The sequence below is a fragment of the Mytilus trossulus genome, chromosome 14 (genome assembly GCF_036588685.1).
Source record: "Mytilus trossulus isolate FHL-02 chromosome 14, PNRI_Mtr1.1.1.hap1, whole genome shotgun sequence".
Lineage (NCBI taxonomy): Eukaryota > Metazoa > Mollusca > Bivalvia > Mytilida > Mytilidae > Mytilus > Mytilus trossulus.
Genome location: NC_086386.1, coordinates 37,843,226 through 37,857,155, shown reverse-complemented (window position 1 = coordinate 37,857,155; position 13,930 = coordinate 37,843,226). Strand labels below are relative to the sequence as shown.

The following is a 13,930-nucleotide window of genomic DNA, read 5'->3' as shown; positions in this document are numbered from 1 at the left end:
TCATGTTTTATATTCCAAGTTGAAATCCAGTGAGTAAACGCTTTTCTATTTGAAGACAAGATGACGGGTTTATGAGTCCTTCATTACTTCAAAACTGGATCATACTGGTTTAAAATTTTAAACAGAGTACAATTACAAAATTTGAGGGCGTGCGTAAAATCTTCAGAAAGATGACAATGATTATCAGTAAAGGCATTGGTTGAGCTGATGCTTGTTAGAAGCAATTCTTATTCATTGAATTGTGATAGAAAACAGCTCATTTCAGTTGACAGATATATTCAAAGTAAATTAATCTTTATGAAACATGTTTTTTTTTCAAATGTTTTTCCATTATTTGTATTTAAAATGAATTATGACATTATTTATGTCTCCTTCGAAAACTAATTGTGATATGTATTTGAATTAAACATTTAAAAGGTAAAACGATTTTGAAATACTTTCTGAAGGATAATTACTTTTTTTTTCAAACTAATATGATTGATCTGTTGATTATTTGTATTTTTAAACTGTAAATTTCCACACTGTTAGAAATATATCGGTGGTCGGATTCTGTTGTTTTCAAAACAAATGATCCAGCGAACGGAAACCCAAACGTTCATTTGATGGGATAGCTGACGAATAAGCTCAACAATATTCTCCTATGAATAAGAAACGAGTTCAAACTTTAATTTAATTGACTAGAATCAACATCTTCTTTTTTTCAGTTTAGTTTCTAGTTGTATAAATTACATTATAATCATCAGAATATTCACAAAAAAATCATTTTATATCGATCTGCAATATATGCTATCCTATAAAATCAAACTTTGCCTTCATTACGTTTCTAGTTTTTTCTTCCCTAGCAGCAACTTCTAATTCTGTGCCACAATAGTGAAAACTAACATTGATGAGTTGTTCTTTCATTTTGTCATTGGCATCTGGTGATAGCTGTATAACGAGACTGCCAAGATAGCTACACGAATCTTCTGTCACAAATGTTGGTGACTCGCATGTTGAAGCATACACTTCCAAAAGTGCACTGTCTGCGCCAATATATGGTGCGTAATAAGCTCTCTCTGGTCTCGGTTTGCCTATTTCGATTTTTTCTCCTTTATGCAGATGAATATCAAATATGTCATCGCAAATGTCCATTTCGTTGTACCTACGTCGTTTACTGTCAGGATGAACACCATCAATAAACAGTTTGTTCATTACAACCCCGTATGTATATTTACATATTCGTGATGTAATCGCGTTTGGTTCATGTCCAAAAAGAACTGCACCCTTCAGAACAGCTAACGAGCAATCGTCAGGATTTATTATGCGCATGTGTGGAAAGTTTGAAACTATAGCGTCCTTGATCACATACGAATCAGAGTATCCACCCACCAGGAGGATCGTTGTTACACCTGTAACCGGCGATGTGTGGAGCAACTCGTTAAGGTGATGAACAATGGCAGCCACTGAATTGTCAAACAACGACTTAAAGGTAGAAGCAAAGACGAAAATCTTATCTCTTTTGAATTCTACGGCTTCTTTCATTTCGCTTTGTGTATTGTGTTCTTGTATTGTTATATTGTTTCTGTCTTTAAAAATATCGTATAAGCATGCCGGACATTTTAATGCAACGCTTGTCGTTTGTCCGGGTTCAAAAGTTCTCTTTTTCATTTCAAAGTCTAAGAACAGATCTAGTATTTCGTGTGGATATTTTGAATTTGCTTCTTCTATAACTTGAGACCCGAAAATGTTGATCAATAGATTCCTAAATTCCATATCAACTGTGGAACCACCCCAACAACCTCCGGAAGCGTAATGAACTTCTTGTAAAGCGCCATCCTCTTGTATTTCATGAACTGTTACATCAACGGTCCCTCCTGCAATATAAAACAAAATGAATTCAAGGGTCACATTAAATGAAGATGCAACAATTTTGTGAATTATAAACACATTATATGAGACAATACAGTTTGAAAGATTGAAGCTTTTTCAAAGTACTGCATGCCACTTACTGTCTTATCATAGCGGGAAATTGTAAAATTTCGTAAAATATTGGCTTGGATTAACTAAAAATATTATAAATCTCTTTTGATGTAATATTCATATTGCTTTTACATGTTTTTGTTCTGTTTATTTCTCTCAAGTAAACGTTGAATACCTAAACTGTCGTTATTCCCGACTTCTATCTTGAATTATAATTAATAAATTACATTAAACTACACGAATGCAAACAAATATCATAAAAAAATAGTTATCCCGTAATGTCGACACCACGCATTTTATAGAGTATATTCTTCTTTGCATTTGTAAAATCAATAGATGTTACCTGTTGATAATACAATAATCTGTTTTGCAAATAAAGTATACTCAACTGAACAACGATGAATCGAAACATTTTGATAGAATTCAATAAAGAAAATTTACATTTTCCTTTTTTTTTTAGCGTTCGTCGTTATGTGTATATAAGCCGATTATCCTTCTCATAATTGTCCACCTTAATAGCATGGTTCACACTGTACAATTTATTTAGTGTGGAAGTCATCCTGCATGTCGTCGATGAATTCAGCGAAATTAATAATAAAAAAAAAACAGACTTTTTTATATAATAACATCAAGGTTTTTATATATATTTTGAAATATGTAAATGTCACACAGTTAAATAACATACCTCCCAAATCTAAGATAAGATATTTTGTTCCTTTTCCTAATGCAGTTGTAGACATCGTACTTCCGGCTGCACTAATGCACTGTGGGATATATCTACAGTATAAAGCTGCTGCCTCGGGTTCCAATGCTAATGTCAAATTTTCATTCTTGATACCTCCCTGAAATATATAAATAACGACATATAAACAATTATCACCGTCTTGTCAGGACTTTGTCCAAGCCTCGAATGTTTATTACTAAGAGGTGCAATACATGTAGGTGGGTAATGCATTAAAAGCAGGAGACAACCTGTCTCACTTCTTTTATATATAGAGTTTATGCAATTTCCTCAGGTCCTTGTTTTGTATCTTCTTTATCAATTATTGGAATTGCACACGGGTAAACTGCTGTTGTTTAATGTACACCGATTTATATATTGATCATTAAACACCTATCCAAATTATGATGAGATGACTTCATGAGTATTGATCTAAACGAGAAAAATTATTAACGCTATAAATATAACTTGAAAGGCAAGATATATGACTGTTGTATGTTCTAGTACGGCTTGAATTGATTTATCATATAATTGTTGAAGTTTAAATACAAAAATGTTTAAAAGCAGCATTCTGTAGTGTGTAAAAAAGTTATACAAACGTGTTGAACAGACCTTTATTTTGGTTTGGTGTGTTTGTGCGTTTCATTTGTCGTTTGATCATACTTAGTATCATATCTTCGTGTATCTATTAACGCGAACTCTCTGTAGTATAAATAACAAAAGGTTATCCAAATATCAACTTTACATTCCTCATTTGTTAACACTTAAACTGCCTGGCTTTTACTGCGTTTATTTATATCGATTGACACAATATGCCAGCTCGTAATTTAACTGTTAAGAGGTATCCTCGCTATCAAAATGAGAATTTAGTACGATTACGAGTAGGAAGAGCCGAAATGAAACTTTCATAAGGTATACGATAGTTACCTTAAATTGGTTTTGTCATAGTTTTTTGTATTATCATCGTCTTTGTTTTCTCACTAGACCTTAGAACTTTCATAAATAAAAGATGCCAATTTATCGTTTTATTTGAGTTTGTTTTAACTTGCTGTAGGGATTAGTTTGGTATTTCATCCGTGTATATTGCTCTAATGTTTGTGTTAATACCTGGCACTGTGATATGTTAACAGATATCTGTATCCTACATGTCATTATTTAAAGTACTATAGTACTATATACATCTTTGAATGTGCGTATAACTAGTATAATCCGGATTATAATGACTCGTGTTGAAGTTTGAAATAGTATAGGAGACAAGGTAAAGTAAAAGTGAAAATCATTCTTATTCACCTGGTCTGCTGCCCGTCGCATAAACTGCTTTGCTTTGTCATTCCAAATGGCCGGAACAGTTACCACCCATTGTATCATGTTTTCTTGAAAGATAGTTTGATTGTCTCTCCCGCGCAGTCGCTGTAGCAAATGGTTCCGCAGATAACCTATCACCAGACCAAATACATCAATAGCTAGCATCTCCTTTCCAGTGACGTCATAAATCAGAGTTTGGCTGTTTAAGTTCTATCAAAATATTTTATAATATAGAAATGTTATATAAAAAGCCCAGCGACTTAATTAGTGTTGCTTTTGAATAACTAAAACATCAGTGAATATTAATCAAACATTTATTTTTTTATAAAACTATTTTTTATCTTTGCACTGATTTTTTTTAGTGACGCATTTACTTATCCATGAACTGTATTCGTATCTTGTTTTTGTTCTTGACAAAATGGATAAGTATAATTTTATTATAGATACCAGAATTAAATGTTTTATTTGCGCCAGACGCGCATTACTTACAGACTTACAGTGACGCTCGAATTAAAACAAGTTCAAAAGGCCAAATAAAGCACGAAGTTAAAGAGCATTGAGTGCTAAAACTTCCTAAATGTATTGCCAAATACAGCTAAAGTAATTTATTCCCGAGGTAGCGAAGCCTGCGTTTTTCAAAAATGTAAAGTTTGATCAGTTTTAACCAACAACAAAAAATATTTGACAGACTGATATACAAAGTTTACGTTTCTGATAACGTTGCATAGATGTATATGCATTTTTGATAACTACATAGAATTTATTTTAATCAGAGATAAGCTTTAACCTTTTTGTTTTCATTAATCGTATTCTAAATGCGTTTGCACCAGTTACTTTAGGACAATTGTTGTTAAGAAGGATGACAATTAAACGTACAATAACAAATGCAAGTAAAATTCTTATATAATGATAGCCATCTACCTCTGTTGTGTAAAGTATCATCTTAAATTTCTGGAAATACATGTATTCAGACCCATTGTCAGTTTCCAATATATCTGCATACTTCTTTTGAGCATCGTAACCAAATGCAACAACTTGTCTATCGGGCCCAATCAGAACAGCCGATGGAGCTTTTGTCGACAACCCACTGTTATGAGGCCAAAGATTGGTTGATATTTTCAGTTTGTCTGCTTCGTAGTCATGTCGGAAAGAAAATGCATACCCACTGAATGTCGTTCCAAAATCAATAGCTGCTACCAAGATTTTGTTGTTTTCTGTTGGATTCTTTAAAACAAAATGTTCATGTAATTATTACAAGATTAATCATAAAAGAAAAGATACAAAATCGGCAATCAAATATCAAGTCGAAATAAGACAGAAAATACGTATAGTGGATCCATGTTATGAAATTGAGAATAGAAAGGAGGATGTGTCACAGATTCAACAACCCGATCATAGATCAGAAAATAGTCCAAAACCACCAATGGGTCTTCAATTTAGTTGAAAAAATCCGCAACTAGAGGCGCGCATCAGGTAGCCTCTGCAGAAAAATATGTACATCTGCTTCAGTGAAAATGGAATCGCACTTGACTTCGAAACATGTAAGTGAATTATTTCTTCTTTTGTGAAGATATAGGAAAATGTGGTGTGAGTGTCAATGAGACAACTCTCCATCCAAATAAGAGTTTTTAAAAAGTAAACCATCATAGGTCAATGTACGAGTTGTTTTATTTGCAGTCATACCACATCTTCTTTAATATATAAAATGTATGTATTTTAAAAAATTAAAAAACCCAACGGAAGCATAATCGAGTTCACTTTGTCATCAACATGGTGTTGTTGAGATGATGAATTACTTTAGTACCTGTTCCTGGGCGAACATCGATGGTCTGTTCCTCTGCACATGTCGAACAGATTGTCTGCCGTTTGATATCTGAAATACACACAAGAGTTTGATTATTGTCATGACATAAACTTAAAAACTTCAGATTTTTTTAAAAGAAATAATAACGGTATTTACTGTTCTGCAAATAAACCTGAATATGCTATTTTCCTTTAGATATATTTCTTCGTCATCTGAACTGTTTTGTCACATAAAATTGAAATTGTGAAGCAGGCGTACCTGTGGTATGTTTGGATCCCTTTCCGAATATGGTGGTGGAGCTGACGCCATGATAGAACTGCCATCTTGCTGTAGAACTGGGTATAACTGGTTTGGTTCTATACCTTGTGGATTTGTCTGGAATAGACATAAAAAAAAGAAATGTTTATTATTCTTCCACTTTCTTACTTTGTGTATTTATACACCAAATTATTCAACATTGTACTAAGTTAAACTGACCAGTAATGAGATTGTAACTTTTTACTAAAGAATGAATTATTTTCAAACTGTAACATTTAATCCGTGTCATAAGAATAAGGTCAATCCTAAAACAATTCTTTATCTCTTCCTGAACATTAAGTTAATATTATTGAATTGTGCTAAATAAGCAATATAAAACACACTCACGGAATGTCCACTTTGGTTATGATAAGGTGTACGTCTACTTCCCTGTAAACAATTTCCCATTGTTAATCTGTGGTATAAGAAAAAATGTTATACATATGTTTTGTGATAGTATCCACAGTTTATAATGTTAACCGTTTTTTTACTTCATCCTATTTCTTTTTCTGCCTGTTGTCCGTCTTATCATATTTCTCTTGTTATTTCGAATTAACTTGTGAATCATTGTCTTTTCAATTCTGGTAAATATGCATATCATTTATACGACCTTATTTGGTACTTTAGAAACGACAAGACTCTTGTTATTTTAATGGTTATACATATCAAACTAAAGAATTTCGATAAAGACTTTCGTTCGGAGATTGTTGGTTTGAAACTTTATATTTCTTAACATATGTAAAACGCAGTACTTTCTACTTTCTATTCTAGTTAACCTATTTTTTCGTCACGGTGCGTGTCAGTTGCGCTGTGTGAGTGCAAGTGTTAAGTTCACTGCATACAAATACGTCGAGTAAGGGTACAGGAGGACAGTAATACAAAAACAGAACATTTCAGAAGATTTTGATACACTAAAGGGTTTTCTTTCAAAATAAGGGCAACAGTAGTATACCGCTGCTTGAAATTCATCAATCGATTAAGGAAAAAAACAAATCCAGGTTACAAATTAAAAGTGAGGGAAACACATCAAATATAAGTGAGAACTACGACACAACAGAAACACACCATTAAGATGTAACACACACAGAAAGGAAAGCAGGTCCATATTGTTTTATAATAACACTTTATATCGAATCCGTGTTTTTATGGATCAGAATATGACTTAAGATAGCAAGGTTACATTGAGCAGCTCACTATCATATGTTGTGTCCAAGTATATATGTCTATGTCGAGAACAACAGCTAAATTAAATTCTTTTAAATATAAGAATACAAAGGTGGTAATGTCCTTGTTATCAACCACTCAAAATATATCAGATTACGTAATCAAATCCCGCCAATTGTTTATACTTGGATTTACTGCAATGCATAAGGATATTTCGTCTGACATATATTTTAGCAATTGGGGTAAAGCCAATAAAAAGTAAAATCACAAAAATACTGAACTCAAAACGGAAAATCACACTGTAATGGTTATATCTGTAAACTTTTTTTTTATTAACCTATAATACAATTGAGAATGGAAATGGGGAATGTATCAATGAGACAACAACCCGACCACAGAAAAAACAACAGCAGAAGGTCACCAACAGGTCTTCAATGTAACGAGAAATTCCCGCACCCGGAGGCGTCCTTCAGCTAGTTTGTTTGTATTGTCAAATGTATTTTTTAAAGAGCTTTTAGCAAATTGATATGTCTGCTTCGGAAAATTGGAATATCTGCTTCGGAAAATTGCTATAACTGTTTCATACATGATAAATATCTAAGGCTGTAGTCGATTGGTCCAGAAAATATGCATATTTTTCATGATTTTATATATGGCGCCCTCTTAATCCTTATAAGAATTATGGTTGAAAGGTGGACTAACGATGACCCCGCCGTTATTCTCTCGTAAGTTATCCGTTAACTGTGCAAACTGATGCAAAGCATCCAATCTTAAAAGATGTCCCCTGTATTGATAACGTCACAAATGCATACCTATTGATGCAATTTGTGATTTCAGCATTTGTTTTCATCCTATTCATATATCATATTTGTAAAATAAAACAAAAAGTTAAGTTGAAGACCGTGATAATGAGTTAGTGAACCAACAACGTTGAAATTTATACAACCAGTAAAAAAATGATATTTGAAATTGATTTCTAGTAACATACTTGTAAACATATAATCATTATTCGTGTAAATGATTTAAAAATGAATGATTATGTCATGTTTTCCCCATAATTATTACATTTATTTTTAAAATCACTGATCTGTATTTGAAGATATGTTTTTGTCACTTACCTACACTAAATTGTACAAACCCGGGGAGGGGGATTACAAAAACATGAATTCAACAACAAGATGTGTCTAGACGAAAAACAATCCCCTATAACTGTGGAATGATAGCAAACATTGACAAACAATCAGCAGTCTACATGAATAACAACGTAAAATTATGACATTTGTTTCGAAAAAAAGTTAGGCTTAGGACGAACATCGGCTTTGACCTGAAGAAGTAGATAAAGCAACCCCATAATCATACAAAAAGAAAAGAATAATTTATATGGATACACATGTTACACCGCATTATAAGTTACGTAGTTTTAAAGTGCACAAAAGCATTTAACCTGTATGTACTACATGACAAAGACGTGATACATATATACTGATAAGGTACTAAATAGATATTCATACTTACTTATGTATGAAAGCTTAATCCTTAATGTTTTAAAATGAAGAGCATATTAAACAGTAAAAACACCTTGCATGTCTTCAAACTTATCATATCCAACACGATGCATTTATTACGTTTTAGTTAGAAACTCAATAGCAACATTTTACCTGGGATTGTCATTTATCAATATTTAAAACAGGTCACGATAAGATTTAGATTTTCTAAAAACCTTTATCGGTATTCGTGACTTCATATTCAAAAACATATCGGCTAACATGTACTTGATTAATAGATTGTCTCCCCCTTTTTTATAAATAAATTGGCACTATGTGTCTCAATAGTTATTGCCGTTGTAAGGCATCTTTCGCCCATCAAATTATTTGTCTGCAACTATTTAATACATTTAACTGGGGTTTTTATTGTCTTTTTGTGTGTTGGGTTAAGATCTAGAGCAATATGTTGTTATCAGAATAATAATTTTATATTTATGCATGTTATATAAAAAAAATAGAGGCTCTAAAGAGCCTGTGTCGCTCACCTTGGTATATGTGAATTAAACAAAGGAAGCAGACAGTTCATGACACAATTGTGTTTAGGTGATTGTGATGTGTTTGTACATCTAACTTTACTGAACATTCTTGCTGCTTACAATTATCTCTATCTATAATGAACTTGTCCGTGAAGTTTCAGTGGAAAATGTTAGTAAAAATTTACAAATTTTATGAAAATTGTTCAAAATTGATTATAAAGGACAATAACTTCCATTTTGGTCATTTTGACTTATTTTAGATTGCTGTTCATTATTGCTGTTTACAGTTTACCTCTATCTATAATAATATTCCAGATAATACCCCAAAACAGCAAAATTTCCTTAAAATTACAAATTTAGGGGCAGCATTCTAACAATGAGTTGTCCGATTTATCTAAAGCTTTCAGGGCAGATAGATCTTGACCAGATAAACAATTTAACCCTTTGTCAGTTTTCCTCTAAATGCTTTGGTTTTTGAGTTATAAGCCACAAACTGCATTTTACCCCTATGTTCTTTTTTTAGCCGTAGTGGCCATCTTAGTTGGTTTGCCCGGTCACAAAACACAATTTTAAACTAGATAGCCTAATAATGATTCTGGCTATGTTTGGTAAAATTTGGCCCAGTAGTTTAAGAGGAGAAAATTTTTGTAAAAGTTAATTAAGATTTACGAAAAATGTTTAAAAATTGACTATAAAGGGCATTCACTCCTAAAGGGGTCAACTGATCATTTTGGTCTTGTTGACTTATTTGTAAATCTTACTTTGCTGAACATTTTTGCTGTTTACAGTTTATCTCTATCCATAATAATATTCAAGATAATATCCAAAAACAGCAAAATTTCCTTAAAATTACCAATTCAGGGGCAGCACCCCAACAACAGGTTGTCCCATTCATCTTAAAATTTCAGGGCAGATAGATCTTGACCAGATAAACAATTTTACCCCTTGTCAGATTTGCTCTAAATCGTTTGGTTTTTTAGTAATAACCTCCATGTTCTATTTTAAGCCGTGGAGGCCATCTTGGTTGGTTGGCCGGGTAAAAAAACCCATAATTTTTAAACAAGATACATCAATGATGATTGTGGCCAAGTTTGGATTAATTTGGCCCGGTAGTTTCAGAGGAGAAGATTTTTGTAAAAGATCATGGAGATTTACGAAAAATGGTTGAAAATTGACTCTTAGGGGAAGTACTCCTAAAGGGGTCAACTGACCATTTTGGTCATGTTGACTTATTTGTAAATCTTACTTTGCTGAACATTATTGCTGTTTACAGTTTATCTCCATCTATAATAATATTCAAGATAATAACCAAAAACAATAAAATTTTCTTAAAATTGCCAATTAACGGGGCAGCAACCCAACAATGGGTTGTTTGATTCATCTGAAAATTTCAGGGCAGATAGATCTTGACCTGATAAACAATTTTAACCCGTGTCAGATTTGCTCTAAATGCTTTGGTTTTTGAGTTATAAGCCAAAAACTGCATTTTACCCCTATGTTCTATTTTAAGCGATGGTGGCCATCTTGGTTAGTTGGCCTGGTAAAAAAAACACAATTTTTAAACTAGATACATCAATGATGATTGTGGCCAAGTTTGGTTTAATTTGGCCCAGTAGTTTTAGAGAGAAGAAGATTTTTGTAAAAGTTAACGACGACGGACGACGACAGACGACGGACGACGGACGCCAAGTGATGAGAAAAGCTCACTTTGCCTGTTAGGCCAGGTGAGCTAAAAACGATGGAAAGAATAAATTGACTCCTTACATGACTTTACATTGGTAAATACATGATTATTTAGGAGATAATTTTCACTTTTGCTTAGATACAGTTAAAATTAAACGATACAGTAAATTGATAGAAAACGATTTTATCATAAAGAAAAGGAGATGCAAAGAGACCAATTGAAAACTAAGTCGTATAAAAACAGAAAACACAATGTTAAAAAAGAAAAACGATAAAAAAAAACATTTATTAAAACAAAATAGTGACAAACAAAGATACACATATTGTGTTTTATGAAGGAACAACCGTATTTTGCAAAAAACATCAACTTTAGTTAAAAAAAAAAGTTTTGATTTTGTACTGAAGAGACAGGCTTCTCGTTAAAATGAAAAGAAGCTACAATTATTTCTCTTTTCTTCCCTTTTAACTTTTAATTCGTCAGGGGGGATAACTTTACCTACTAAAATATGATATGTTTTGACGTTGTTAAATACATGTATAATAGTAAACCCATCAATTTACAAAAATCCTTATATTTTTCTACCTTACTTGCTGCCAGTAATGTTGATAAGTAAAAGGGGTGTAAAATTCAGATTGTTTTGCCTATTCGAATTTTGTTGATTTTTTTTTTTTTTTTTGAGTTCCAAACTTTAGTTTCCAACTGTTCTTGATGATGGTGCAGTTAGAAGCAAATGACAAACACAATGAATTGGTATTACATATGCAACCACCCGAGTGTACATATAATTTATGTATATACATCAGTTAAATATATTTTCTTTTAATAAGAAAATACTTCCAATCATTCTGATATAAAATAAAAAGTGAAAACAATAAAGGTTTGGTTTAAAGGGAAACTGTACATAGACATGATCACGTATTGTATAACATAAAAAAATTACATATTTATAAATGTTTGATCATTTAAATATTATGTAAATATCGATTATGATATTGTAAAAACTAAAGACACCACACTATCATGATTCAGATGGTTAACACTCATATTCAACTTTACAAAATCACATGAATCGACAGGGCAACAAGGTAAACAGAGTGAAAGCGCCATTAAATAGGACTCCGAGAGTCACAAGCATTGATTTCATGATCATTACAACAGGTCAAAAACAGAGTACTTTCTTCAATCATTATCACCTATCATTTCAGACATAAAATATAATAATAGATAACATTTTAAAATATATTCAAAAAATAAATGACAATTTAAAATCATTTATATCATTTACATCAAGTGTTATTATAAGTGCACAAAAGCATTTAACCTTTATGTACTACATGACAAAGACATGAAACATATATACTGATAAGGTACTAAATAGATATGCATACTTACTCATGTATGAAAGCTTAATCCTTAATGTTTTAAAATGAAAGTGTTAACATACTGGCTAATCGTAAAATGACACAATGCGCGTTGTATAAATTTGCGATCATGATGGTAAATACATGGAACTACAAATACATAGCGTGATATAAGTAGAGCTAAATGTTTGGGGTAAATCATATTAGATAGTTGACAAAAAAATAAGAGGGTAAAACAAACAGACATGGCTTATGTTTCAGTATATAAACAGATAAGGATATTTGGTGCAAGGTGGATAAGAAATCTTTCTAACGGAACAATAAGTGTAATTCAACAAGTAAATTCATTGAATAAAATTGAGAATGGAAATGGGGAATGTGTCAAAGAGACAACAACCCGACCAAATAAAAACACAACAGCAGAAGGTCACCAACAGGTCTTCAATGTAGCGAGAAATTCCCGCACCCGGAGGCGTCCTTCAGCTGGCCTCTAAAAAAATATATTCTAGTTCAGTGATAATAACTATCAATACGAACATGATTAATCTAAACAACAATGTGTACATGTATAATGAGTTTTAATATGCTTCTTAGTTAAAGGGAGGGAGAAAAAAATCTGTCAAAAAATATATTGCCTTGTTCGTTTACTAGTAGTATCCTAAATTATGTCCAAGGGCCACTTACTTTTATTTACCGTTACCGTTCGCTCATAGTTAAAGCAGGATACCAGCGATGATTTGTTTTTGTTTATTTGTATATTAATGTGTATACTTATTTGACTGATTACAGGTTATTTTTTAATAACAAAGTAAATTACCAATAATTTATGATATTTAAATCAATTAAATGTAACCTAATGTCGAGATTTAAAACAAAATGTCCTCACCTTCAATATTTAAACAAGAAAAAACTTCCGGTACATAAATGATAGTTGACAAAACAAAATCCAATAAAGTTTAGATAACGTTTCACGACAATATTTGATTTGTTGTACTAGTTCCTTGTTGATAACGGTTTGATAACGATTTGATACAGGGTGCGGAATGTCTAGTTTTTTATCATTTTAATGTCAATATTGAAAACAGACTTTGTGTGTTTTGAATATATTGAAGTCAACAACTTCAACTTTAGTGTATCGTAAACTGTTGCAGTGTTCTTAAAATGTATTTGACATTGAAAATGGTCCATACATTTTTTTTATCTGGTACTAAGACTACACTATTGTCATGATTGTGTATTACTCCCATAGTTTATCAAAGATCAACAAATTCGAAATCATGAGTAACTTATCATTTTGTTTTATGTATTATATACCTCCATAATTAAATAATAAGAAAAAAGGTATATACATGTATGTGTTAAAAATAGTATAGGTTTGTAAATTAACCTTAATAAAAGGAAATCATTCTTTCAATAACATGGCTTCCACTGAGGGAAACGAGGCAACTACCCGTTCGGTAAGACAAGGGATCTTTATCGTCAAAATAAGTTCAACCTAGTGCAGCTAATCCCAGCAATATGAAAGTAAGGAGATGTGGAAAGACTATGTTTGACAGTGAGGCAACTACCCACCAAAGTTTCAGATGAAAAGTAAAATCACAAAAATACTGAACTT

The 13,930-nt window shown here is 32.1% G+C and overlaps 1 protein-coding gene across 5 annotated transcripts; it reads right to left on the bottom strand.

Moving 5' to 3' along the window:
* Positions 1–660: 660 nt before the first annotated feature.
* Positions 661–13,319, bottom strand: LOC134696058 (heat shock 70 kDa protein 12B-like). Of its 5 annotated transcripts, none has more exons than XM_063557625.1 (8): positions 12,347–12,475; positions 6,435–6,501; positions 6,048–6,164; positions 5,790–5,858; positions 4,907–5,209; positions 3,971–4,195; positions 2,645–2,801; positions 661–1,853 (listed from the first exon to the last, which is right to left on the bottom strand). In XM_063557625.1, the coding sequence occupies exons 2-8, from the start codon at positions 6,492–6,494 to the stop codon at positions 787–789; spliced, it is 1,998 nt and encodes a 665-aa protein (XP_063413695.1). In that variant the 5' UTR covers positions 6,495–6,501; positions 12,347–12,475; the 3' UTR covers positions 661–786. The 5 variants fall into 5 exon arrangements, with proteins under 5 accessions (XP_063413695.1, XP_063413698.1, XP_063413696.1 ...); XM_063557628.1 differs by lacking the exon at positions 12,347–12,475 and adding an exon at positions 8,909–9,008; XM_063557626.1 differs by lacking the exon at positions 12,347–12,475 and adding an exon at positions 8,766–8,902.
* Between the last annotated feature and the right edge of the window lie 611 nt (positions 13,320–13,930).

What these genes read in the sequence shown, in the direction of transcription:
- LOC134696058 (XM_063557624.1), bottom strand. Translation starts at nt 6,494, where the DNA reads ATGGGAAATTGTTTACAGGGAAGTAGACGTACACCTTATCATAACCAA. An exon ending in TGATACTTTACACAACAGAG is followed by an intron (nt 4,196 to 4,906) that starts GTAGATGGCTAT and finishes ATATTTTGATAG; the next exon opens with AACTTAAACAGCCAAACTCT. An exon ending in TCTTATCTTAGATTTGGGAG is followed by an intron (nt 1,854 to 2,644) that starts GTATGTTATTTA and finishes TTTATATTGCAG; the next exon opens with GAGGGACCGTTGATGTAACA.